This window comes from Chamaea fasciata, unplaced genomic scaffold (assembly GCF_029207755.1).
Source record: "Chamaea fasciata isolate MVZ Bird 193981 ecotype frontalis unplaced genomic scaffold, bChaFas1.0.hap1 SCAF_6, whole genome shotgun sequence".
NCBI lineage: Eukaryota > Metazoa > Chordata > Aves > Passeriformes > Sylviidae > Chamaea > Chamaea fasciata.
This window is the reverse complement of record NW_027094091.1, coordinates 43,527,433-43,554,873: the sequence shown is the minus strand read 5'-3', so window position 1 is coordinate 43,554,873 and position 27,441 is coordinate 43,527,433. Positions and strand designations below refer to the sequence as shown.

The 27,441-nt window shown below is 40.6% G+C and overlaps 1 protein-coding gene across 2 annotated transcripts in view; it reads right to left on the bottom strand.

Annotated features, from left to right (window-relative positions):
• GATB (glutamyl-tRNA amidotransferase subunit B) overlaps positions 1 to 25,659 on the bottom strand; it is a 41,961-nt gene extending 16,302 nt beyond the window's left edge. For both annotated transcript variants that reach the window (XM_066186146.1, XM_066186147.1), the window contains exons 1-8: positions 25,502 to 25,659; positions 23,432 to 23,582; positions 9,755 to 9,868; positions 6,506 to 6,704; positions 5,393 to 5,515; positions 2,402 to 2,515; positions 1,262 to 1,346; positions 858 to 902 (exon numbers count right to left, since the gene is read on the bottom strand). In XM_066186146.1, coding sequence (XP_066042243.1) covers positions 858 to 902; positions 1,262 to 1,346; positions 2,402 to 2,515; positions 5,393 to 5,515; positions 6,506 to 6,704; positions 9,755 to 9,868; positions 23,432 to 23,582; positions 25,502 to 25,659 — 989 coding nt within the window. The remainder of the gene's footprint in view (positions 1 to 857; positions 903 to 1,261; positions 1,347 to 2,401; positions 2,516 to 5,392; positions 5,516 to 6,505; positions 6,705 to 9,754; positions 9,869 to 23,431; positions 23,583 to 25,501) is intronic.
• Between the last annotated feature and the right edge of the window lie 1,782 nt (positions 25,660 to 27,441).

Genomic DNA, 27,441 nt, shown 5'->3' with positions numbered 1-27,441 from the left:
TAAGATCTAACAGGAATACAGAGCTGACAAAGCTAAGAGGCTCTGGAAGTCCTCCCGCAGAACTGCATGTCTCCTGCTGGAAAGTGAACTGGGAATAACAGGAAGCTCTCTCTGGGATGCAGAGTCAAGGAACTACTGGGAGGATTGGCACTACGATGGCCCTAAGCAGCTGTGCTGCTGCCCTGCAGGGTTGCCTCAGAACTCGTTCCCAGCAGCACTGCTTTCCAACAGGACCTTGTCCCCTAAGCCCTACCGCTAAATCCTTCCTGGGTGACTTTATGGTTCAGTGATTGTCATCTCACACTTATGGAAGCCAAAGTACTTGGCAAGGTAACACCTTCATTAGGTCTACAAAGAACTTCAAGGTAGAAACCTGCCCGTGAAATGCTGACACCTTTCAATAGCAGCCAGGATTTTCAAATGGTGTTTGTGATCTGTGATCACAGAATCTAAGCATGGAGAGGCAGGGCCTGGTAGCTGAAAACCGTTTCCCTCTGTATTTACTTAAAGCAGGCGCAATGCTGAACTCAGAATATTCTAATGTTTTATGTCAGGCATTCTTAAGAATACACTTATACTGGCCACAAAGTAAACCTTTGACTATTCCACTTCGAGCTGAAGTACTCCCAGCCTAGTCTCTGGGAAAGGTTCAGGGGTTTTACCAGAAATGAGACACAAATCCAGATCTGAACTTCTCACACTAGCATGGATTTTGATAGGTTTCTGTCCCTTCCACTGGAAGGTAAACTTCCAATACATATTTACTGTACTAACTTTACATCCTTATTACATTGGCTACACTTCAGAAATAGAATAAATTCTCGGTTCGTGAAATGTTAAGTCTATTCAAAAAATACCGATAATCCTGTTTTCCTTCCTTGTCTCTCATTGGAACTGTGCACCTAAAATAAAAACAAAACAAGATGTAGTAAGACATACACCACAGAACTAGTTTTATGGCAAAACCACAACCCAAAACCTCTGCCTCATGAAGATTAGGGGAGCCTCTTAAAACCGCTTCAAAGAGTAAGTGCATGTAAAAGGGCAGTCATTTTCACAGACACTGCTTGATGCAGCACACAATCTGTTGTGAAAGAGTCTCCGCCTTAAATGACTCCCTATGAGGAGACTATACTTGTGAACATTAGCTTCAGAAGACACAAGTTCAGCAACATTACATTATGGCTCCTGATCATGCCACTAGCTGTATGTGGGCACTCTAAAGCAGCTATTCCTATGTTCCTCCAAAATCAAAACTCACCCAAGCTTGGAATCAAAGGCTCTTGTTTCATTCAAAATTGTCCCTCCATTTTCAAGTTCTTCAATTTGCCTCTGTATTTCATAGTCTGACATTAATAAAAGAAAAAAGAGTAAGCTTGTTAGACTCACTATTAGCTTTAGTGCACTCCACTATTTCATTTTTCACTGCTACGCCATAATGGAAGACTTTGTTGTTTTAACCTTGATGAAATCAACTGCAGTAGTTATAGGCAGAATTATCAGTCACTGTCTCTCTCCAGCACCGTTTCTTTCTTTGTGTGTTTTCCTCATCTGGTTTAATTTTCTTTAGATGGAAACCATTTTCTCCCAGGCACTGCAGTCAAGTCATACGTTCCTGGTGACCTTGCAGTCAGCCTTCTTTTGGAGATGTCACAATCAGCATTTTTTTCCCTCATACCCAAGCTGCATCTCAACTTCACCATCACACACCATATTCAGTGGAAAGCAACCATCTCCACTGGAGGACACAAAACCACTCCTACCATATTTTAGTACATGCTAGGCACTGAACCACCTGCTTCGTTCTTCTTGTAGGCAGAGGTTTTACTGAAAAAAAACTGCAGACTAACATGCCTGCTCTCCCCAGAGTATCCCACATTAAGATGTATTCTGTCAGGGAGCAGCAAGAGTGGGGCTGCTCCATAAAGAGGGATAAGCCAAGAGTGAAGGGTGACCACGCTCCCATGGTCTGCTGCAGTCCCACAGCACTCTGAACAGTTTGAGCAGGGGCAGGTGCTACTAACAGAGTCCTCTGACAGTGCCAGTCAGGGTGAGGGGATGAGCTGAGTCCAGGGTCCATTCAGGGAGCTCAAGGAGAAGCAGAAGGAGCTAAGTCCTGAGACAGGACTGGGAACAAGACTACAGAACAGGTCCAAGGTCCATCAGGAGACAGGACTGAAAACTGGCACACCTGTGACACAGCCCCTCAGGCAAGGTCTGAAGGCCCCGGCCAGTGCCTAGATGGGACTCCTGTACCCACAGGCAAGGCACATGGAGGAGACACCCAGGTGAAACTTATCAGGTCATTTAAGGCCAATTACTGCACTCCTGAGCCTGACATACTTAATCTCAGACCACAAAATATCCAAAATGCTCTTGTAATGAAACAACCACTGTTTACCTACTGCTTTTGCCAGAAATCGTATGCTATTGATATTCTTCACTTCAGTCCTCACTCCATAAGGCTCTCCAGGATGATGCACAGAAACATTGGCATCCACTCTCAGCTGACCCTCTGTAAAAGGAAATTTTATTAACAAAACAGTCTGCCCTGTACACTAGAGTTAAGAACCTTGGCATGCATTAATAAACTGTATGTTACGTGCAGAGCCTTAATAGCAGACTTCTCTATTTTCAGAAAGGAGTAACAACCACTTCATCATAGCTTTCTGTTTGTGATTCTCTCTCAAGGCACTGCCTTGAATCATTCAAAATAGTTTTAAATCATTGCTCATAATTCATCTCAGAAAGCTGCATGGTGCAGTGCAGCACAGATCCTCTTAGCCATACAGTGAAAAGAGCTTCTGATTCAAGCTCTTAAATAAAGGGCAGAATTAGACAAGCAAACTGGTGGATTGTGAGCTTCCATTCCTCTCAAAGCAGCACAAAAAAAGCTTTTGGAATTACAGTTTGATGGATATATACTACCCTAGCATGGAACACAAGAACTTAAGGTTATGTTGAACAGATTTACTAAGGTGTTCTTGGAAATTTACAGCTCAAGGACAAAATGTGAGAAGCAGTGGATTTTTTTGTAATTCTCTTCCTCCCCTTCGGGAAATTGCAATCTTACCCCCATGAAATGTGCCTGGCTGCCAAAAAATGTACCAAGTTTTATATTAAAACGTTATGCACTTTCAGTCCAAAATGGACCAATGTCCTTAAAAAATTTTTAATGACTCAACCACAAGGAAATCATAACTGTATCTTTCTAAGTATTGTCCCTCTAAAGACATCTCTTCCGAGAAGAAAAGGCTTGCCAGTTATCACCTGCTGGGAATACACAAACAGGAGAGGTTGCATTACATTCTGGAATGTTAAGAAACATTATTTTCCCCACATTACACAGTGAACATCTGTAGCCTTTCCCTCTGTTTTTTTTTATTTCAAATGCAGCTAAAAAGAAACAAATGCCTACTGATTGGATACATTATAATATTATAGAATTTTAAATGAGAGTGCAAAGTGACTCAGAGTTAAAACTGTGAAGATACTACAGCTTCAGAACCCATTCCAGTCAATAGATTTAAATTGACCGGCCAGGCTTTGGTACAATTTGTAAAAGCAGGCTGGATGACAGCACACTAATTTCCTCTGTCTTCATAGAGCCTTGCCAGACATGCAAATGAGACAAAGATGCTGGAACGACCCAACATCTCTTTCAAGAGAAGTGTTTCGCATGTGCTCCCTCTTTGGGGTGCAACTTGTACTTGTTCCAAATGAGGAATAGTCTTGTCCTGCCCTTGCTTTATTTGAGATGTGACCTGTTTCTACTTGGATGTATGCGTCAGTGTGATCAGAAAATGAATTCACGCAGGCATAAGCAAAAGACCCAGGCTACAAAAGTTCCTAAAAGAAACATTAAAAACAAAGAAGAAGAAAAAAAATTTTGGTTTTTTTTCTTTAAGCCCAGCTTACTTTTCTTCACTTTACAATGAAAGAATCTTTTCATCTGTTTGTTGTTAATGAAATAACATCTGATAGAACTGGGCACATGTCTTCACTATACATGCAAAAGCCCCTAAAACCTTCACTGCGAAAGAAAAAGAAAAATCCAAATACTTGTATAGCTAACTATCCTGGAAGAAAAATATTTCAAATACTGGGATTTTCATATAAAGTCAGAAATCTCCCTGTGATTAAAGACATTCCAGTGCAATTCCCATGGCAATCTCAGGGCCAATTCAGTAGTGAAAAATGATTGTAGATATGTATGCCCACGAAGGCCCTTGAAGAAGCATCGAAGCTAGCTGCTTAATACTGACAACTGTGCCTTGTTTGACATGTGGGACACTTGTGTGAGAAAAGATTCAAAGAAATAGATAATGTCTAGCTATTATTATTTCCCACTATATTAAATTAAAGTTGCATAAGTAGCCAACATTTATTGGATCCCATTTATTGTGTGATGCATGGACCACTCTGACTCAGTTTTCCAGGAGACACCCACTTGTCTAATGGACTGAATTTGTTGCCAGACAGTGAGGCCAACTGTCACAGGCCAAAAAATATAGCTTACACTGTGAACATTAATAAGCAGCTGCTAATTATGGATATGAGTGGAGGGAATGAATGCCTGAAACCACTTTTAAATTCTTGAGCAGATGCCTGCTATATGCTACCTGTAACTGTGGGCTGGTTGTAAATTTTGGTAACTTTAAGACTGAGGAAAAACGGCACAATCTGAATCTTACAATTAATGAGACAGAATCAGCAGTTAGGAGGCTGAATGCAGGCTATGCTTCTGCACATCACCTATGTGAAAATGAGGGCCTTGAAATTACAGAAAGAGCTGGTGCCAGAAGCAATGTTTCCTGCAAGAGGAAGTCATCTCAGAAAGACAAGTAATCTTGGCCAAACTCAACCCAGGCAAAACAAAATTACCCATTTTTGTACATGCTTTATTCCATTTTGTACTCTTTATTCCATCTCATCCATGACACCAGCACAAGTTTACTGCCTACATCAGTTTATGATTAGCTGAGACCTGACACTTAGGAGATGATCCATGCTCCCACTGCTTTGTCCCTTCCATACTCCACAATTAATCCTTGCTACAGATCTTCTATGCTGCAGTGCTGTGGCAAGCAAGATGGAGAAAGACGGGAAGAAGCACCACAAAAACCCTGGGGACAATTCTTCCTGCCTAGCTTTATTCTGTAAAATTATTGTCTGAGGAAACATAACATCTAGCACTGCAAAGCTCTGCAGACAAAGGCAGGCCTACAAGCATGGCAGACATTAGGACAGACTCTGAGGACTGTAAAAACAACAGCTAGAAAGTGCTATGCATTATAAGCAACCACAGAGCAAAATAACCAGAAGCTGCAAAACTCCTGCAAATGCAGAGAATTACTGGTGACAAGGGAACATGCCTTTCTCCCCTCAGTACCTGCCATGACTGCCTGGCTGCTCCCAAGTGTTTGCAGAATGAGCTGAAGCTCTCTGACTGCTGCAGCTGCTTCTTCCCCACAGCACATATCAGGCTCCATGACAACCTCCATGAGACCAACTCCTATCAGGGAAAGAGACAGGAGATTTTCAACAATAGCTTTTGATCTTGGCATATGAGAGTGCAACTGGCTAACACATGAAAGAACTCGGGCTTTCAAAAAAAAAAAAAAAAAAAGCATAAACCCCCATGTATTATTTAGTAACTGTCACAGTGGGCCTAGCTACAGATTGCTATAAAAACTTTTCCTGCTATTTTTTTAAAGTAATAGACAAACTGCAGACAACCCTTCACCCGTTGATGACATGCAGACCAGAAAGACCCATTCCTCTTCTCTGCCCTTCTCTAGAACGACTCTCATTTAAAGCCAGTTGGGTTCCAGATGCAAATTTATTTATCTTAAACTGATTTTGGAGCAGGCAGAACTGTAAACAGATGCAGTCTAGTTTTTAGCTTCAGGACCTAGCTTTCAAGGAACCTGAGCAGCCACAGCCCTCAGCTTCAGTGGACACCAGAGTACTTTGTCCCAGTTAGGCTAGGCCAGGTTGCTGCCCATGTTGTGCACTCCTTTGGATCACTCAATTTACAATTTCCAAGTTAAAAATCTACATTTCTTCAAAGCCAATAATTAAAAGAAATGTTTGACTCATGCACCAACAGATTCCAACAGCTGCTCTTTCTATACACAAACTTGATTCACTGGATCTGTTATATTTTACTTTTTTAACAACACATACAGTGCAGAGCATAAATAACTGAGTGGCTCTATGTGACTGACACAGTTTTGAGCAAACTGGAGCCAGGAGATTTCTTACTTGATATTGACAATTGCCATCAACCAACAGCAAATGGGAAAGGTTTGCTGGCCATTAAAAAAAATCAAGTATTCATCTGTTTTAAGTGTAACAGTCATTTTCATAAATTATTTTTTCAAGGAGAGAGCCATGAAGTTGTTTTTATTTTTTTTTTGCCTGTTTCCTGTCATCTATTTACCTTTAAAGACCCATCTTAACCCAAAAGGAGAAGAAAAATAGTAAAATAATCCAAGCTCACCAGCCCTATTCAAGTCCACAAGGGTTTGGCACCCGGTGTCATCATGGAGACTTTTTCCACTGTCTTGCTCCAACTGAATTTGTTTAATCCTCACAGTTTTGGTCACCATCTGGCTCATCTTGTTGTCTATGCAGAGACTGTATGACAGACTTCCATTCACTGCAATAGGAACTCTTTGCTGAGTGATTTGATAGCCAGCCTGTCAACAAAATTAGCTTTATACTCAACTGAAACATTCACTTTTCAGAAAGCAGACCAAATGCAAATATAATTGACTAAGAACAAAACTGAAAATGCAACATCTTTCATAGTGACCTATATAAGAGGAGAGAATACATGCACATGTAAATTCAAAAGTTACTTTGCTTAAATGGAAAGGAAGCAAGCTAGAAGATGAGTTAGAATTCAACATAACTGTAAGAAGAAGCTGGAAGTTTGGGAAAAAATATGAGGACTCCCCAAAAGTGATAAATATATGACACCATTCTAATGCTGAAATAATCAATTGCACAATCTCTTGCCAAGGATGACAAAATTCTCCGATACTGCCCTGGCAGGAAGTGGACTGGAGGAGGTTCTTCCATGCCTGCGGTCCCATGAACACGTAACATCTTGTTTGAAGCCAGTTATGGTACTTCCAGCCCCAAGCTGGGGCTATAACTCATCCTCCCAACAGGCTGCATATCCCCCTCTGTCTGTTCCAAAATGCACTCATTAGATGGGAGGAGAGGGAAGGGGTGGAGGTGTGGAAATCAAGAAAATGAGAAAGCTCTGTTTCATTAATGTAGCAATTCAAAAGACAAGACACTGCAACCCCACATAAGGCAGGTGGCTGATGAATGCCACCTCACGCCTGGGACCCCACTCAAAGGAGAAACTGCTGGCCACAACAGTGGCTGCCAGTGACCAGGTATTGGAATAACTGCAGTGATGTAAAAATAGAGAAGTGAAACAAAGACAGCTGAAGTGGGGTCCCCTTTGCTTCCTCCTTCCTCACCTGCCTATGGCGCTGGTGGTGAAAATTAAAAACAAGTCTGCCAGACACAAAGTATTTGGGAGGAGTATTTGCATATTTTGCAGGGACGACGAGCTTACTGTAAAATGTAGAGATGGTGAATTCTATGGCACTGGAATGGAGAACAGTGGTCTGGCCCTGCCAACACCCCAATTTATATTTGCAGTGGAGTGCATGACCTACTAGACATACTCACTGTAAGAAAAATAGAATAACTGACTCTCTGCAGCCTATGCTAATCACAGGCTCTTCTCATCTCCTGAAAGTTCTCATTAGATCATTTTTTTAAAGCCTGAAATATTGAGTGACAATAAATAATATGAATCCCATTTCCCATCCAAAGCCCCATTTTCAGGAGTAACAATAATCCCATTGTCAAATGACCCTAAGAGCTGGATTTATCTGTTCTATTCAGCTCATTAGCCTAAACTCTGCATCTTATTACAGGGTTCCTGACTAGACTGTTCACTGTGAAATGCAGGTCAGGCAGTTTATTGTCAGTGCTTAAACTGCAGAAGTCAGTCACTAAAAAGCCAGAATTACATGTTTCAAGCTAATAAAATGTGTCAGCATCTCCCTGACCAAATCTCCATGCTTATGTGACCAGAGGATCCTGCAATTCATGTCGCCAGAGTCCCACAGTTTCTTCCACCTCAACTGTTCCCTTGGACACACGGATGTGGATTCTTTCCCAGAACTACATTCACCCATATAGCTGCTATCAGCAGACTGTAACAGCAGACATCACAAGAATATGAGAGTGATTTCAGTTAAACAGAGTAAGGACTAAAGGTAATTTGCAAACAATTTGTCTGTGATGTTTTTGATGTTTCTTCATGATGTGTAAAGGAATTTCAAGAGTCATATTTATTTCCTGCTATTCCACCTTTTTTCCCTTCAGGTCTTGAAATGGGCTTTAAGATAGCTCTACATGTTTTAAAAAAAGTATTGGCCATTCAAACTGCTAAGTTTGCTTTTCACATTCCCAGCAGGGCACTGCACAGCTCCCAGTAAAAGGGCCTCTTAGTGGTTTACAAATATTTGCAAAGTTATCCCCAGAACCCAAATCAAAATTATAGCAACTTCACAGAAGAGTCGTAAGTTACCCACCTAGAAGAAAATAGAACAGAAATCTCTTCTGAGATCCTGGTCTCCAGCGGACAACAATATAATTCTCTTTCTAAGGTGGGAACCAATTGTATTTGAAAATGTTTTGTGTAACTTCATAATATTTCCAATGCCTGAACAAGAGTGGAACAGAAAGTAATTTGGTTAATAATGCAGCACCTCTACAGATTCATCTGGGATCTGAGAGGTCTCCCACTCTGCTTCTCTGGATGTCTGAGACTCCTCACCTAAAGAGAGGATAAGCTAACATGCCTGATCTTTCCCAAATAAAATAACCTCACATATTTTTATTTTAATGTCACCAGATCTTCACCCCAAAACCACAGAAATTAAAAATAGCTTCCTCCCTTTGACAGAGTAGTGTTAAACTGAACATTCAGTACAAATAAGCTCATGCAAAAATAGGTTAAAAATTAGAAAGGTTTAATGTCATTAAAGAGAAAAAAAGGCTCAAGCACTGCTGCATCCTGTAGCAAGGACAAAAGTTCTTAAGCTATTTCAATATTTCTATATCCATATCAAATGCAGCAAAATACATCTGACTTCCAGTGGCACCTTCTACAAAATATGAAATCTACCAACAAACCAAACTGCAAAGAGTCGATTTCTCAGTTGTTTTAGTTTTTTCATTTATTGGAACCATGACTGGGGAAGTTTTGAAGAGAAATTAAATATTTTTAGCTCCCTAAGCACGCACAAAAAAGACACTACTATGTTTATTTCACTGGAGTCTGTGTTAGTTATACATTCACTTTAAATGAAGGACTTTTATCAGATTGCTTTTACCCTAACCGACAATTAGTACAAAACACCAGGAATGGACAACTTAAGGAACAAAGCAGCTCCAGCTCCCAATCCAATTACATTAGGCTACTGGAACTGTGCAGCTAAGCAAGGAGTCAGCAATCAGAGCAATCATATTCAATCAGTGAGCACCAGGGCACAGCTGCCTATTCCATCAGGGCACAGTGCAGCATCCTGTTGGGGTGAGCAGAGCACTGACTGAAAACAGAAAAAGCCTCTCTGCACTCCTCCCCTACTGCCATCCAGACTCCAGACTTGTCCTTCCTCCAGCCCAGGAGGGGCCAGCCATATTGCATACTTACAGGCAGATCTGCATAGAAGTAGTGTTTTCTGTCAAACAAGGACTTCTTGTTTATGCTGCAGTTGAGAGCCAGGCCTGTCATCACTGCTGCCTCTACACATCTCCTGTTGAGAACCTAAGGAAACATGACACATGGTTTTGCTCAGATACTCAGTATGTTACAAATGTGTCTCCCACACACTGCCTTATAAGGAGCATATATTCAATTTCACTTGCCTTCAGTCACCATTAGATCTCTTTCTTTGTGTGGGTAGTTCTTATTCATCATTAAAGTTGTGGTAGCTATAAATCTGCAAAGCTTTAAGATGAAAAAACAAGCTATTCAGTCATTTTGTCATACCACATATGGAGGTGTGCACTGTTCTGGCTTGCTACTTTTGCAAACATTCAGTGCTTTTGAATCTTTGAGGGTACAGGAGACAAATCACAGCACATGATAACTGACTTGTAAGCAGCTGTCAGCTCATACTGGGAATTTGAAACACAGGGGATTTGCATTAGGGACTGCAGTGCTGTGACAGTAGAACACTTCAGAACACCTGTAACCCCAGAACCACGGAGAATTGATGAGTATCTGCACGTTCCATAGATTTTAATGCTTTGCTTAACCAGGACGAAATGATGCACACTTACATCTTTGCTAAAACAGAACCAAAGGACAGCAACTGATCCCATGGCTACAACTATACATGTTTCCAGCACCCAAGAAACCCATGTCATTAAGCCTTTTGCAGAATGCCATGTGATCTAAAGATCCAGCAAGGACTTCACAGAGAAATAAAGGATGTAAATGCAGTTTTGCATCACAGACTCATCATTCTCAGCACTACACCCTTCCATCTCCTCACCAGGGTCAGGATCCAGAGGAGAAAGAAAATTTCACTCCAAAAACTACTGACAAATGATTTTTTTTTTTTTCAGATATGCTCTCATTAATTTAACAGTTTGTTTAACCAACATCAAATGCATGAAACTGAACAGGAAAAAAGACTGAATTTGTCTTAGTACAATTCTGACACGCTCACACTTACAGCATTTTGAAACAGGAACAGAACTTTATCCATCTTGTTCTGCACTGTACAGCTGCCAAGAAGTCTATTTCCAGTAGGACCATTAAAGGAGCACATTATGTAAAAGAATGTACATGACTTCATCTGCATCGACCAGAACATAAAAGGCTTAAATAATGTTTTCTTCCATGTTTCTGACAGTATTTACTTTTTATACTCTCCAGCCTGATTTCTGAAAACATATTAAGCAGCTGTACATTTCCCATCATCCCACATCTTCAGCCAGAAAATGGATCTCTATTTTGCTCATTTAGTTTTTAAAAATCAAAATAGTAAGAGCGGACATAGACAACTTTTCATGTGAACAAAAACTTCAAAATTGCTTTTACAGAAAAGAAATTAAATATTTAAGACATTTAACAAGGGAACTTTCAGATCTTTAGTGTAGCTATATATGGCTAACTAGAACACATCATCTGTTCAGGCATACTTTACTTATTAAAAAATTCAAGAGATACATAAAGCAAATTCTAGACAAGAAAAAAAGCAAGAACAATATCCCTTTGAAATACCACTCCACAGCAAAATGCACAAAATTAGTCCTGACTCTAATCTAAAGAAAATTGGTAACTACAAAATATTAATTTATTTTAGTAGCATAACTGCAGTTCATTATACAGTAGATGCCCCTCTTTTCAATAATTAAATGCTTCCAGACAGTACAGACACTTTTTTTACTGTTTAAGTAATTCTGTAACAGTGGTAGTCAAACTGTTCAATGTTTAAAATATCTTCATATTTCTAAATGCACAGGCAAATTTCCTCTGACTAAAGCCTTATGGCACAATCCTGTTCAGCTTTACAAATCAGTGAGGACCTTGCCAGTCAGTCCTTTAAAAACTGGCCACCAGAAACCCACTAAGCCTCCCTAAGGACTGGTAGACTCAGAACAGCACTGCTTCAAAGCAGTGAATCATATCTTGCTACAATTCCTGACGGTGCAGGGGCTGTGACTGACTGCAATCAGTGAACAAGACAAACCCCAGCTCCCGAGTCACAATCAGTGAAAGCTTCACAGCACTTCACTGCTCTTCAATTTTTACTTCAAACAGGGTAGTGTGTATCTTACTCATTGTCCTAAGGGATAGCACTGCTTTGAGGTGAAAGAAAGAATCCCCACATATATACTACTTAAACCAGAGAGAATCTTTTGCTCTACTGCTGATGAGACATTTTGGCGGCTCTGGGGAAAAACTGGCGTAAAACATGAAGTATTGATTATTTTTTATGCAGTATTACTAAGCATTTAGATGACTCTGATATATATGTGTCCCCAGTGTACTGGATCACAGTAGCCAAATCATTGTATATGCACCATTACTCACTCAACTTCCCGTGCTATTCCTTCACGGATCTCAGTGGTGAGAGAAGGCCTTGCAAAGCAGATCCTTCCTGCTTGGCATACTGAGATGGCTACTGTGCCAGCCAGCTTCCTCTGCCCTGTATGCCTTTAAAAAAAACAACCCAAACCAACCAGATGACCCTCTCCTTCAAAAATCAGAACTTATCTAATACAGCTTCATGTCTGAAGTGACTTTTCCTGCCCACTGCCATGACCAAGGCTGTAAGCACAAGGCAGAATTGTTTAAGCAAACCACTACCTTTCCTTCAAACAAGCCTTGCTTTTCAAATAATCTGCAGTGATGAACATCAATTCAGTATGTGAAACTTCCCATACTAATGACCTAGAGTAAGTCCTCCAGCTTGTTTATGCAGTAAGCTGTTATTAAGTTGACAGCTTTGACTAGCACCAAAGATTTAAATTACTGGCTTGAACTGACAAGCTGCCTGTCTGCTATGCTAGCAAAGTGCTGGCCTTGAAAGCAAGCTGTGTAGTTCCTGCAGTAGCTATGGACAAAACACAATAGCCTATAAAGGCTTCTTCAATATTTCTGCTCTTCTAAATCAGAAGCATACCTCCTAGCATTTGAAGAAAACCCTAGAGAGCTATTACAAAATGAAATGTAAATTGTTTGTATTGGAAACTCATGAAAAACCTTAACAATGGCATCACAACACCAGCACCATTTCCCTTGTAGCTACGGCCTCCTGCTACAGCACCATGGTAACTGAGCACTAAAGGAATGAAAGAACAGTCCAACCAAGATCTCTCTTTTTCTGCTACTTGGCAATTCTTTACATCTAGACCACAAGTGGAAAGACTCCTTTTAAAAATTTATCTTTATTCACAAGTTCAGTTTAGTTAAGACCTTAGTTTTAAATACAATAATCAATAGCTATTCAAAACTATACACAGTACCTTCAACAGCACAAATTCCCACCAAAATCAATTTTCTAACATCTTTTTCTTTACCAACAGGTTTAGTCCTTATATTAATATATTAAAGAAAGTTGGCACTATTTTACATAACGTAAAAATATATGTTTCTATATTTAGTAAATTAGCATGTTTAGATTTTAAAGTGGGTAGGTGTGCAGCTTCTTGTTTTGCTAATGAGTATTATGTAGGGTAATTGGGGAACAAAGAAGAAATATCTAAATAACTCTCTTGGAAAAAGTTTATTTTTGCTACTTTTTTACAAAAAACCGATAATCTCTGCAATAGGATTTGCACCCAGGAAGCCTATCTTACATAAGGAAATATTCCTTGTGCTAAAAACAGTAAAATCAAAACAATTTCCCAGAAATTTGTGAAGTTTTTGATTCTAGGTCACATATTTTAATAAAGTAGATTTAATATTCACTGGTTATCTTAAGACCTTCAATCCTACTTAAAATCATGAAAAAATCAGCATTAATCAGATTACCTACAGGACTGTTTATCTAAGAAACATTTAATTTTAGCTCCTTTTCATTCAAAATAATATCTGAAAGAAGAAGTAGTACAACATACTCAGCCAGCTCTCTGTAGACCAGACACTAATCTTTAGAAGCCTCAACAGATATATCTCATCACATTTTCAAGTACTCCTATTTCATCTCACTCTGATTTTTATTTGCTTCTTCTAATGGATATACTCAGTCTTACTATTCTAGCTGTGTTAAAAGTACCAAATTGCTGCAATATATGGTTCTTTAAAGTGCAATCATAAGTTAAACTTCAAAATAGAATACCCTGATATGTACTTAGTCCCAGTGTAATTGTGGCTGTTCAGTCTGACACTGTAGATGAGTACTTCCTGCTCTGCCGCATTCTGCCTTGGCATCCTCCCACACACAGAGAAGGGACCAACTGGAGCTATGCATGTACAGAATGTACATGCACTAAATCATGAGCTGACCATTTCCCAAATTTGCTTCAACAGGTTACAATCAGACTCCATTCCCCCAAAGCATGCAATAAAAATTTAAAAATCAAGACAACTTAAGTCCTGTCATTTGTTAGATGTTCAAAGAGCCCACATTCCAAAACCTGAGGAATCAAATTTCAGAGAAAATTTTAAAAGCTTCAGTTTAGTCTTCTCTTAGTCCATCATGCCACCTCACAGCATGTCTGCTGCCCCAGTAGGAGCACTATGTTCTTTTCCCTAAGGAAAGGGGCAAGACAGAAGGGGAAGAAGCACCAGACATTTTAAATTGAGATCTTAGCTTTATTAAAAGAGATTCCAGCTTAAGAGAACAAAATGGCAACTCAGAAGATGGAACAACAAAGGCAATGAGGGGCATTAAACATACTTAATGCACTTTGTAACTTTACCTTTCCATAGTCTGGTACCAAAGCTCTACACTGCTCTACAAAACATATTATTGCTAACCTTGTCTAGTGGCAAAGTTGGCTTGCGGTGATGCAGCACACAATGATTCCAGTCATATCTAAAAACTAGGCAGTTCTGCCATCAAAAAGTACCCAGCTCCCAAACACACTACTTCAGGTGTACTCAGCAGAACAAGAGGGCACACTTTCTCAAAGCTGAAGAGCTAGGCTGAAAGCTTGTGTCACAAGGCTCAGAATGGAGGAAGCATCTTCCGGTGTCAGTGATGACCAGAAAATGCAGCAGCAGTAGGGAGAAATGCTGACCCCTGGGAGCAAGAAAAATGGAAGGTAACACCAGATACAAAGATATTTCAAAAATGACAGACCTGAAGGTTTCTCAGCCCAACAGGAGTTGCTAGAAGAAACACAGAAGGAAAAATCCATTCAGACCACTGTGTGGGCAAAGTGCTCAATGGTCTCAACAGAATAAATTTGTTTTCAGGGAAGCAACCAATTCAGATCATATCTCTGATGCCATCAGCAGCATCTAAAAACAAACAAAATTCTACCCTGCAGAACCAGTTTCAAGGAGAACCCACAGAGAAGACAGGACAATGCAATGGTGATACAGTAGTTCATGAAATTCATAACCAAATGTTGTGCTTATGTGGTGTTCCCATAAAGAAGTTCAGGACCTCTCTAACATCCATGTTCTCCTTGTTGACATTAGTCTTCAGCATCTGCCACACCGTGTTTTTTGACCTGCTCCCTCTCTAACGCCAGCTGGAATTTAAATCACTGCTAATGCTATATGATCCAGGGTATGTTTAGTGCAGGAAGATCCAGTGATAATATTTCACTGCTGCTGGAGGTAGGGGACTGAGCAATGGCAAAAACTTGAGTTACAGACTATGATCAAATCCAAAGGCAGCAAGATGTTTAATGAGAACCATCTCAAACCTTTCTTCCTACAGTGAGTTCCAGAAAAAAAAAAAAAAGACTTTTGAATGTGAATATCATCTGCCTTCTTCAACATAAACATTTATGTTTAGTTTAATTTCTTAAATGAAGAAACAGCATTTAGGACAAAAGAGTTTGTAAACCAACTCCTACCCTGTTTCTCCTTGCAGATGGTCCTTTGCTCATAGGCTTGCTGAGAGCCAGCTCTGTGGTTTTCTGAGCTGTAAATGCTGATCTTTGATACCCATTTACTGTCATTTTCTATTATTTCCAAGTCCTGGATATCTGCCCTCTGCTCCTTCTTGCAATTTTTTTGTGTCTGAGAGCCCACACGAAACACACACTAAACTCTCAGCCCTTTGCTCAACTCCCCGATTCCTTTTTTCTCCAATAGCTATCTCCCAAAACATGCTTATTTCTTCTCAGCCATCTTTCCCTGCAGGCTGACCCAAGATCTCTTAAGAGAGCACAGTATACAAGTTAGGAGTAAAGCAGAAGGGGTCTTTTACACATAGATAAAAGATTATACTAATACAGGAAAGCAATAGGCAATATAATGCAAGTCTTGCAAAGACCTATTAAGAAATTATTTGAGGGAAATTGCAAGAGAGCAAAAGGAAGTTATTTGCTTTTAACTAAATTGTTCTGCAGGAGCAGAACCAACAGAGACTAATTTCTTTTAAATAACATCCTTACTTTGTTTTACCTAAGCAGTGACCCCAAAACTCTCTCTCCCATGACTCCCCCATCTTCTCCTCATTTCATCAAACATCCCAAAATGAGTATAAAGTATCACAAGCATATGAAAAGCAGCAGCCCCAAAAAAGCTGAGATCAGTGGGGAGACTAAATCGATAATTTCTTCTTCATAGGTTTCCTAATACATTCATAAAAACCCTCCAGAAGCCTAAAATTTTTTGGAGGAAAATTCGGCTGAACTTGGCAGCAAAACTGCAAAACAAGCATTTCCGTATAGAAAACAATAGTCCTAGTGGCAAAATCTGCATATGTAACTAATAAACATCACTTGCAGAAGTTTACATAATCCTCTCAAAATCAAATAGAGTCATCTTTGTGGTGGCAAGGTGACTGATAATCAGAAAGAACACAAAGAAATTAATTTTACCCCAGAAACCAATTACAGCCTAATTGAGCCAAGATAAGTCTCAAACAAAACACAAAAACCTGACAGTTATGCAACATTACTCACCAGACAGCTAACCATGAAGATAACAAAGACCCAGTCTACAATTATCTGTCATTACTATCGGACAACACTTCCCTAAACACCTTTTAATAAAAAATTCTTCAAAGAAACAATTGCTAAGAAGAAGCATGAAGCAGCAAGAGGTCTGTTTGCAAAGTTAAAATGCTAAGAAATTGGTAGAACCATGAAACTTTTGCTTAAGAGAGCACTGCTTACATACACATATATATGTAACGTACCACCTTGGATTTCCTCAAATGGAGTCACCTGGAATCAGACTGCCTAAATACTGTGAGAAAATGAAATCAAATCAAAAACTTAAGGATGCCAGAACACCTATAGTGACTTATAACAGAGGTAACAGAAATTAGCAACAATAGAATCCCTCTCAGGTCCAACATAAAGAAATTCCCAGCCCACTGAGAAAAGCTACTGCAAAAAGCTAATTTGCATTCCAGCAGCAACTTCCAAATGAATTCAGAAAGGGGGGGACACTGCTATGTCATGCAGTGGTTGTGCTGTCCAAAGGTGTCAACGATGGCAGAATAACTGCAGTAAATAGGACTGTGTGAAAGAAAGGAAACAAGATACTGCCAACTCCTGCCCCCCCACTAAGTAGAAAAATGCCTGTGTAAAACAAAAACTAAAGTGATTAAAAATAAACAACACAAAAGGAAGTAAGAGAAAATACACAGGCAACATCACTGATGCATTGAAGGATCTACTGAAAAAGGAGATAAGAAGATGTTGTAACAACATAATGCCATCCTAACTGGCAAGTTTCCATCAGTCACAGGGACCTGTTAGGGATGAACAGTAAAGCCAACAAGAACAGAGAGCTCAACACTTACTGAGGTGCTAAGGAGACAGCCCAACCTGAATTGTTAGCCTTGACAAAAAGATGAAAACACCCAGAATGAGGGTCAGAAATACTCACAAATATATGAGACATAGCAAAAAGTGAGAGAAAATGTTCTAAGAGACTCCTTCAAAGCTTAAGAGAGGAGCACCAAATGTCACAAAACACTTCAAGACACAAGAGCAGACATGTCTCCAGAAAAAATGGCCTAAGTATGATATAAAGTTGAGCTAAGCAAGTGCAGTAATGGAGGAAATATAACATTTCTCAGATGCCAGTGAAGGAGTTTGGTTCCAGAGGTAATCCCAGGGCTGTGAATGATCCTATGGAACACAAAGAAGCAGAATGAGAAACAACCTACACCATAACCCTGTCCTGAAAGACACCTGAAACCAGCACCTTATAATCTTTCAAAGGCCTTTTCTGACCAGTACAACAGCTTTGAACTGATTAATAGTTTGAAATTATGTAGGCAGGCTTTAATTCACCATGAACGTGGACATTTAAGAGTCTGTGAACCACAAATCCTCAGGGGGCAATGGTTTAAAAGCCTAATTCACTCCTTTAGTCTTTTTCAAAATCATTTGGGATTTTCTGTATAGGAGCTTTAAGCTTTCTAGACTGCAAGCCCAGCAAGCTGGGACTGCGTGAGCAAGAAAAGTCTCTCAAGCACTGACCATTCAATGCATGTTGCAAACCCAAATATTATCAGGAAAGAAAGGACTGCAACAGAAATGTAGCATCAAATTCTATTAAAAAAAAAAAAAGTCCTCGTTTCTTTTTTTCTCCTAAGTACAATTACTACAATTTTAGTGAAATAAGTAATGAGGAGTTTACATGAACCACAGGTAAATGGTTTAAAACAAGCATGAACTCACTTTTTTCATCAGGCATTGCCACTAATTTATTTTTAGAGGAGAGCTCATGGTTACAAAAACCGAGCCATCACACAGTTTCAAAGAAAAGAAGAAATGTAATGGAAGCTAAAAAAAACATCCATACAATGATCAGAAGATTATTCAGTTCCCCATGAAGAGTGCACACAATTAAAACTGCAGTTATCAAAAGTCAAGCTAAGAAGCAGGCTTTTTTTCAAAACAAAGTAGTACAAGAAGGGAGTAAATTCAAATGCATGCCAGCAGGAATGTCAAAACAAAGCTGAAATCACAAGTTGGTAAAGCAGCTGTTGCAATCACCAGATTTAACAGGCACAGGATATATATTAAAAAAAAAAAAATCTAGTTTTAAGCTGTAAAGTATAAATTCTGATCTCAAATGCTGTTTCTGTTCCAGTATGAATAGCTGACAGACAGATCCACCAAAATCTCACACAAGCCTCTCAGAGCCTTTGAAAGCAAATGCATCAGATAAATCCTGATATATATTCTGATGAATTGTAGATGTTATTTAAGTCTGGTAATCCATCACCCAAAACATCTGGAAAAACACTGCGTACCTGCCACTGCCAAGAAGAGATGGAAACACCCTCTATAATCCCAAACCGCGTATTAGCCCTGTCACATGCCTGGGCAGAGCCCTCAGCAGCCCAGCACTGCAAGGCAACAGCCTGATCCAGGTGCTCTCAGCCTGGAGCTGAAGATGCCAGAGGTGCAATGCCAGAAGGAGCAAGGGCTGATAGCTGCTCTGGCACTGCTCTCTTCCACGAAAAGGAGTGATCTTGTTGCCCCAAGTGTTTCTGAAAAGTCTGTTGAAAAAAAAAGATAAAACAGATGCTGTTCACACTAAGAGGAGAATGAAATTCAAATGCATGAGAAGATCCAAAAAAAATTTGAAATATTTAAGACTGTAGGGCTAATATTCATTCAAATCTTATTAATTTAAACTTTGGTTATGTAAATCCTAGATTATTTCTTTATATACTTGCCTACAAAGGATTGCCTACAATAGGATCATGGTTTCACTTCAGTCATGCAGGAGACAAACGTCAAATGTACGACAAAGACTAAGCACTGACAAAATGGTTTCAGCCTTTAGCTGCTAGATCTACTATCTTATTTCTGTGACTGAGCTATAATTAACTTCTAGTCAGCCACCTCCATCATGAAAATAGATAATCATGGATTCTTTTTCTGTGAGCCCAGTTTTAGCTTTAAAAACCTTTCTAAAGCCTCTCAGAATTTTCAGAGGCTAAATCAGATTGAGAGGGCAACCACTTTTATGGATCCTCAAGAGAATTTTAGTCCAGTCTGCAGTCTAATGCACTATTTGCTACCACATATAGAATAGGTTTTATGAAGACACCAAGCCAAGGTCATTGCCAAGTCCATTCACAAGGTAAAAACCCCAGGCTTTTGCAAATTTCATTACATGAAATGAAATGCATGTAGTCAGATGTAGTCCCGAACTGTCAGTGGACAAGGAATTGGCTGGATGGTGGAACTAAAAGAGCTGGGGTCATCTGTTCAATATCTAAGCGGAGACCAGTGACAAGTGGTGTTAAGTGGTCTTGGCTGGGACCAGAGCTGTTTAATATCTTTGTCAGTGACAGGGACAGTGGGATCAGGTGCATTCTCAGCAAGTTTGCTGATGACAACAAGCTGTGTGGTGCGGTGAACATGGTGGACGGCAGGGATGCCCTCCAGAGAGATCTGGGCAGGCTTGAGAAGGAGGCCTGTGCAAACCTCATGAAGTTCAACACGGTCAAGTGCAAAGTTCTGCACCTGGATTGGGGCAATCCCAAGCACCAATACAGGCTGGGCAGAGAATGGACTGACAGCAGCCCCAAGGAGAAGGACTTGGTGGTGTTGGTTGAGGAAATGCTCAGCATGAGCCAGCAAAGCACACTTAAAGCAAACCATGTTCTGGGCTATGTCCAAAGCAACACGGGCAGCAGGTCATGGGAGAGGATTCTCTACTCCAATCTTGTGAGTTCCCACCTGGAGTGCTGCATCCTGCTCTGAGACCCCCAACATAAGAGGGACATGAAGATGACCAGAGGGCTGGAACACTTCTCCTATGAGGACAGACTGAGAAGTCAGGGTTGTTTAGCATTGAGAAAACTCTGGAGACCTTACAGCACCTTCCAGTACCTCAAGAGGGCCTACAAGAGAGCCAGAGGGACATTATACAAAGGCTTGTACTGATAGGACAGGGTTTTAAATTGACACAGGGCAGGTTTAGACCAGATGTTACAAAGAAACTCTTTACTGTGAGGGTGCTGAGGCAGGGGCACAGGCTGCCTAGAGAACCTGTGGCTGCCCCATCCCTGGAAATGTTCAAGGCCAGGCTGGATGGAGCTCTGAGCAGCCCGGTCTAGTGGAAGGAGTCCCTGCCCATGGCAGAGGGGCTGGAACAAGAGGAGCTGTAAGGTCCTTGGCACTCAAACCATCCCATGATTCTATCATCATTTCTTCCCGTCTCATGCCAAACAGGAGAGCAACTGCACAGCCCCTCTTGCCTGGAGCTGTCTCTCAGAGGCACTTTATGAGAACAACACAGTGAAAAAAATGGCCATGCCACCTCCACTGTGATGACCCTCCCAAGGCCTACTTGCAGCAGAAGCAGAAAATAAGCTGTATTAACCTTACAGGAAGCAAATATAAAAAGGAAAGCAGGAGGAGGGCTAAACACATTCTTCTAGTTTCACCTCTCCTGTCTAGGGCACAGCAAAAGCTCACACCAACACTTACTGTGACCCAGAAATGCACAGCAACCTGAAAAGCTCCCTTCAGCACCATAATTTCTGGTCCCACTGTGAAGGAGCAAATACTAGGACAGGTCTCTATCACAACCACCTCATTGTCACACAGTAAATTTAAACCCCTGTGATGCTGAAAACTGTCCCTATAGCTCTCCAGTTAAAACAGCAGCCCCTCTCTTCTAGAGGCAGCACAACTACTGTGTCAAAACTTTGATGCTATTTTTTTCATTCAACAAAATGGAGTCCAAAGGAAAGACCAAATACTTTTCTTCTAAGCAGTCTTACTAGGCAATAACCTAACATTTATCAAAATGGCTTCGGTTTGGTTTGGTTTTATTCTATAAATACTCCAAAAATGACCTTCCAGCTTTCAAAATTCACCAAAATCCAATTCTGCTTCAGATACCATTGCCATGTACAAATTTACACATAGAAAACAAGCCCATCTGATTCCACAACAAATGCTGGTCTCTCAGCAGCAGCAGGTACAATGGGAAAATAAAGCTATGACCACTGATTGGATTTTGCATCACATTCTAACATGCAGGAACATGTATTTTGTAACATCCACTTTCAACTCTATTTTCACCAGTACTACAGTAAGAAAAAATCTTTCTTCTCTTTGAGTAGATAAAAGCAGCCAGTAGAACCTAACACAGCATCACTACTTTAAAACTAACCTAACCACTCTGCAGTTATTTTCTCTACCAAAGCCCACGTGTACTGGGGTCTTCTTACAGAGGTCATACCAAGCTTCATTTTAAAGCCTCATTAATAAAGAAAAAAGACACACACACATACACTGCACCCTTGATAAACAGTAACGTACAGAAAAATTAAACTCCTCATAAATACTCATTTTTGTTCACTCAAGAACAGCTTTTCTACTTGACTGAAGAGAAGCTTTAGACAATTTAAGAGAATTTCTGTGTATTAACAGGTTAAGTAGAAGGTCCAAAGCCAGAATCTTGAACTCTTATAGATTTTCTGACTTAGCCCTGCCCCCAAATGAAAGGAACTAATTTTCTGTCTTTAAGTCTAGCTAGACTCTCCTAAAACCAAATTACTGCAAAAGATTCCCATTATCTCCAAAGTTTTCAGAATTTCCACATCTGATACTCAGCTCTGAATTGTCACTGCAACCAGAGTGAAGTTCCAATTTTATCAGCATCTGAACTTCACTTCCTTAGTTAACAATACCTTCTCACATACAGAAATAAAAATAACATAATTTTTCTTTCTAAGGATCATGACATATATCAAGACAGATCCTAGAAATCCAGCCACAAATTAGTTCTCAATTTTAGATTATCTGAGGTTGTTTTATGGTGATGAAAAGCTTCACCTGGATTTAAAAATACATTTCTGTAACTGGAATTCAAAACTGCACTTAAATGAATATAGTCAGTGAAATGTTTCTGCTTTAAATAATTAGACCCCATTATAGTCTCTGCCGAGTTGCTGCATGTGGCAATGCTAAGTCTATTAAATATTTATTTTCACTGCATTGTAAGAGCTTATGTTATAATTTTTTAACTTTTATTTTTATATTAAACTTGTTAGATACTTGGAAAATTCTACAACAGTACTGTCATAGCCATCATGGTTATAATTAAGCTGTCAATTCAAGCACTTATTAAGTTTTCACTAATAAACCTTATTGCTAAGTGCTAGCTAGTTATTCTGACCTATTAATCCCCAATGTCTCACACAGATTACTTTTTTTTTTAATAATTGCTTTGCTCTGGAAATAGGAATGGTTGACACTTTCCTAAATTGGAGACTTTCTACTCAGGATGCAACGTAACTCCTCAGTGAGACATTCCAAATGGCAAATGACAGCTACATAAACAAACATATGGCAAAACAACATCAAATAGCCACTCAGAGATCTAAGATGTTCTTCTCCCACTGGCCTTTAGGCATCTCTCATATTTAAGGAATTTCCTGTGTGGCACACTAACCAAACACACCCACCCTGGCCTCAAAGAAATACCACCATCCATTCACTATGTTGAAGAGACGCTCCTGATTTTTGTCCTTTGCAGGGGATATAAAGTATCTGAGGCAATAACTAGGGAGTGAGGAAATTGAAAAGAAACAATCCTAGGCATCTCATGTTATGAAACAAACAGAAATTAGAAAAGTAAGGAAAAGTTGTAATATATATGACTTTAGTCAAATCCTGGGAAGAATAAAATATTACAAACACACGCAAAGTTGTCTGACATTAATCCTGACATAAATGAAATTGCAGTTTAACTTACTGGTAAAGTTCCTGGTAAGGAGGCATCAAAGAAAGATACCAAAGAGTTGGGAGGTGCTGCAAACTGGACTTGGGAACCAGAGAAGAGTTTTGAGTTGGAACTGATCTGTGCATGAATTTCCAGACCCACAACTGGTATCCATGGAGCAAGGCTGAAAAGGAAAGAGGAGAAGGGAGAAACAATTTAAATATAGATGACGTGATGTTAAAAAAATGAAAACCAAGCAACAGAAGAATTAGGAATGCTTAATTTATTTTAAAAAATTAAATTTTTTAAAATAAATTTTTACAAAAGCATTGTAAACAATGTAGCAAATGCATCCACACTGTAATGGGAAAACCTGTGCTGTGATACTGGAGAACAGAGGCTATGGGGACTATATGTTAGTGTTCATTATATGCAAAAAAGAATGTCATGAAAAATGTAATGGTTTAAAACTTTTAACTTTTCCTTACACGAGAAATCTCAGAGAAATTAATGAGGCACACTTGCATGCTGGATGAACCCTAATTTGGTGCCTCGTGAAAATCCCCAAATCATCATAAATATGAATTACTTCTCAGGTAGTTTGATAAATCTCCAACAGACAGGTGGCATAATAAATTATGTATTCTCTGTCAGATAGATACTTGCATGCTGGGAAAGGTGGCTCTCCAGAGCAGCTTTAGTAGAATATTAGCATAAACATTAGTAATCCGGTAATAGAGAAATCATCATTTCAACTAGAGAGCTACTGTTCTCTGAATGTATTCCACAGAATAAAGCTTCTCCACATCATCTAAAAAGTAATTGCAATTCTCACATCCATAACCTTTATATGGACAAGAGAAAAAGGTCACCTTTACAGTATGAATTGCTTGACAGTTTCTGTAAGTAATTATCTGGCCTTGTACAAATGAACTGGCACAAATAATATTTCACTGATGAAATCACATTTCTGTGGCAGAATACTTCAGCAGCACCCAGATAGACAGAGATAAGCAAGCTATGGAAAAACATCAAATACATCAAGTACAGTGTTCCTTCCAAAGGTGAACGTCCTGCATTGCCAAGATTTTAGCTCTCCATCTGTCCTCCAACAGCTGAGGACATTCCCACAAACACCAAACTATTGACACTTTAGCAAGAAGAATATTATCATGAAAGATTAAGGTTCAGATCTTTAAAGGAACTACTACATCTTCTTTCACTGAAATAGTATTATTCTTCACTATTTTCAACTGATCATACAAATGCTTCAAGGTTTAGGAAATAATGTGGGCTTTCTTTTACATTTTGGAGGCAAATTTATTCCATTGTTTCCTGTATTCTTCAGAAATGCCTTTCTGCCATACCACGGCATTAAAAATTACACCAGGCTTTGCTTAATCAGTGTGTTGGCTTACACTCAGAGAAAAAGGTACGTGCACCAGTCAGTCCTTCAAGCCTACTAACAACACTGATGAGGCACCTGGAGCTTCTTGCCGTGTTTAAGGACTATGCTCATCTGTGTCTCTAAAGAATCAGCAGCACACTCCTGCCGGTGTCGGCACAACTTTCTTGAAGTGACCAGTTCTGCAGAAACTCGTGGGACAGCAGAGAACAGAACTTGTTCAGGCCGTGACTTTCAGCTGCAGCAGAAATAAAATGCTGTTTCAGGTACGCTGCCCAAATCTCACAATACTCCACTGAAGAGAAAGCCTCATTTGGACTAGAATGACCCTCGAAACCACGCTCATGAAAGCAGGCGCAGCCCTCGCTGCTCATTCCCGGCACACGTGAGCGCTTCCCGAGCTGCGGGCTCTTATCGCAGCCGAGCGTGTCACAGGGTCACGGCCCCGCTGCCGCGGCAATTACCGTCTGCGCTTTGGGGAGGGCTGCGAGATAAACGCGTGCTGAGCAGGCGCCGCCAGCAAGCTGTGCACGCCTTACAGCGCTCAGAAGGCGAATTTACGCCGGGCCCCGTTCCTGCGGCTGCCGCTGCCGTGCCCAAGCCCGGAGCCCCAGACCCGGCTCCGCCCCGAGGGCGGGATGCCCCAGGGCAGAACCAGCTGCACCGGCCCCTCTCCCCGCGCCGTCCCGGCACCGTACCCGCTCTTCCCCGCCGGCACTGCCCCGCCTCTCTTGTTACAGGCGACAGCCCTCTGCCCGGGGGGGGAAGGACCGGGCCCGGGCCCCGGCCGCCCCGCGCCGCACTGCCGCGCCCGGCGCCAGACCCCGCCGCACCCCCGCGCCACCACGGCCGCCATTGCCCCGCTGGCGGCTGCCGGGCGCCCGCAGCGGCCCCTGGGAAATGCAGTCCGGGATGGCCGCGCGGAGCGCGGGCACTGCGGGCGGACTACAACTCCCGTCAGGCCGTTCGCCGTGGCGCTGATCTGAGTCCGCAGGCTATGTGCTTCTCCCGGGAATGCTGACGCGGGAGATAGGGATTGCTGCTTGGCTGTTGTTTAAAACGCTTTAGGTGGCTCGGGTCCTCCAAGTGTGTTGTGCGTGATTTTCTTCTGGGCTCACGCTGACACCGAAGCAGCCGCTGTTTCATCGGCGGCCGTTCGCAAGCCTTGGGCATCAAATGGTGTAGTACCACGCGGTTGAGATCTTGGAGCGTAACTTCTCATCCGTAGAGCAGCAAGGTTCAGTCTCGGCAGGGCCTGGGGATGTTCTGTAGGAATAAAGGGTCTTGTCCAGGGCATATGCAAGCATCCTTAATGCTTATGTAGCTACAATGCACAGATAACAGAATTAATGACAGTCCGTCCCAAGCCACAGGCGTGTGGAGCTTAAATGGGAATGAACATGAGCTGTTGTTGTGTCATGTGTGCCGTATGTCAGTGACTGCCAACAGAAGCTGATCGGTCACACACACATCAGTGAGGCTGATTTCTTCCAGCAGAGGACAGTGCTGCACACAGGCACTTGAAAGTTTCCTGGAACCTTTATGACCTCTTGACTTCCCAAGATCCAGTATGAGATGCTGAATGGTTCTGAATCATGCAGAAGATAATTTATCCAAGAAAATGTCTTATAAACAGTGTTTCGTAGCACTGATTTTCTGAGGGGTTTATATTTTAAATAAATTACCTGGAAGTGCTGTATAAGAAGAACCACTTGAAAGATCCCTTCAGCAGACACTGATCTATAGATACTTATACAATATATCTTGTTTTAATTAGTTTGTCACATTCCTTTCCTTGGGATATAGCCTTCCCTTGTACATCAAAGAGTGACCAAGAAAAAATTCCTTTCCAATACAGAAGAACTGACCACAGGTTGTCTTGTACATGTTGTGGAGATGGAAAGAACATTGAAGTTGCCTTTTTCCTTCTCTCCTGTAGGAAACTTCTTCACATATGAGGTAAACTAATATAAACCCTGAATAGTAGTCTTTAAGCCAATGAAGTATTTAAGAGCTTTTGATAATTCTGATTTGAGGAAAACCCCATTTTCACTTGGACTTAGCAGGGGCCTATGCAATGTCTTGTGATAAAAAATGCTTTTCAGACTGAAGCTTTAGCACATGGTTTTTATTTCTGCAACAAATTTATTCTCTTTACAACTGTCCTCCATGAACTCTGGATTTAGTTATTATTTGATACTATGTAGGGATTGGCAGGTCATTTCAACCCAGCTCTCAGGATAGGTTCTAAATATAGCTCTGAAGTGTTTCTACTGGTGTAAAAATGGTAAATTTCAGATTATTTGACTTTCTTTTAAGCCTGTTATCCTGATGTAATAGAAGATTTCATAAATAGTCGCTAAGAAGTTAAAACCTAATGAATATTAAAATCATGTTACTTAAAGCCTTACTCGGCCTTGATTGCACAGACTTCTGCCCTTTGCACATATTATTGTGCAAACAATTCCTCTGGAACTTTTAGCTGTATTAGGTGCTGTCTTACAGAGGGAGGAAGACTGGAAAGTGCCATTGTTTGTGATTGTCTCTATGTTATTTGAATTCCATTCTCAGGAAAAAATCCCACTAGAAAAACCTTTGCCTTTGCAGCCTTTTGTCAGTAACTGAGTAGATAATAAAT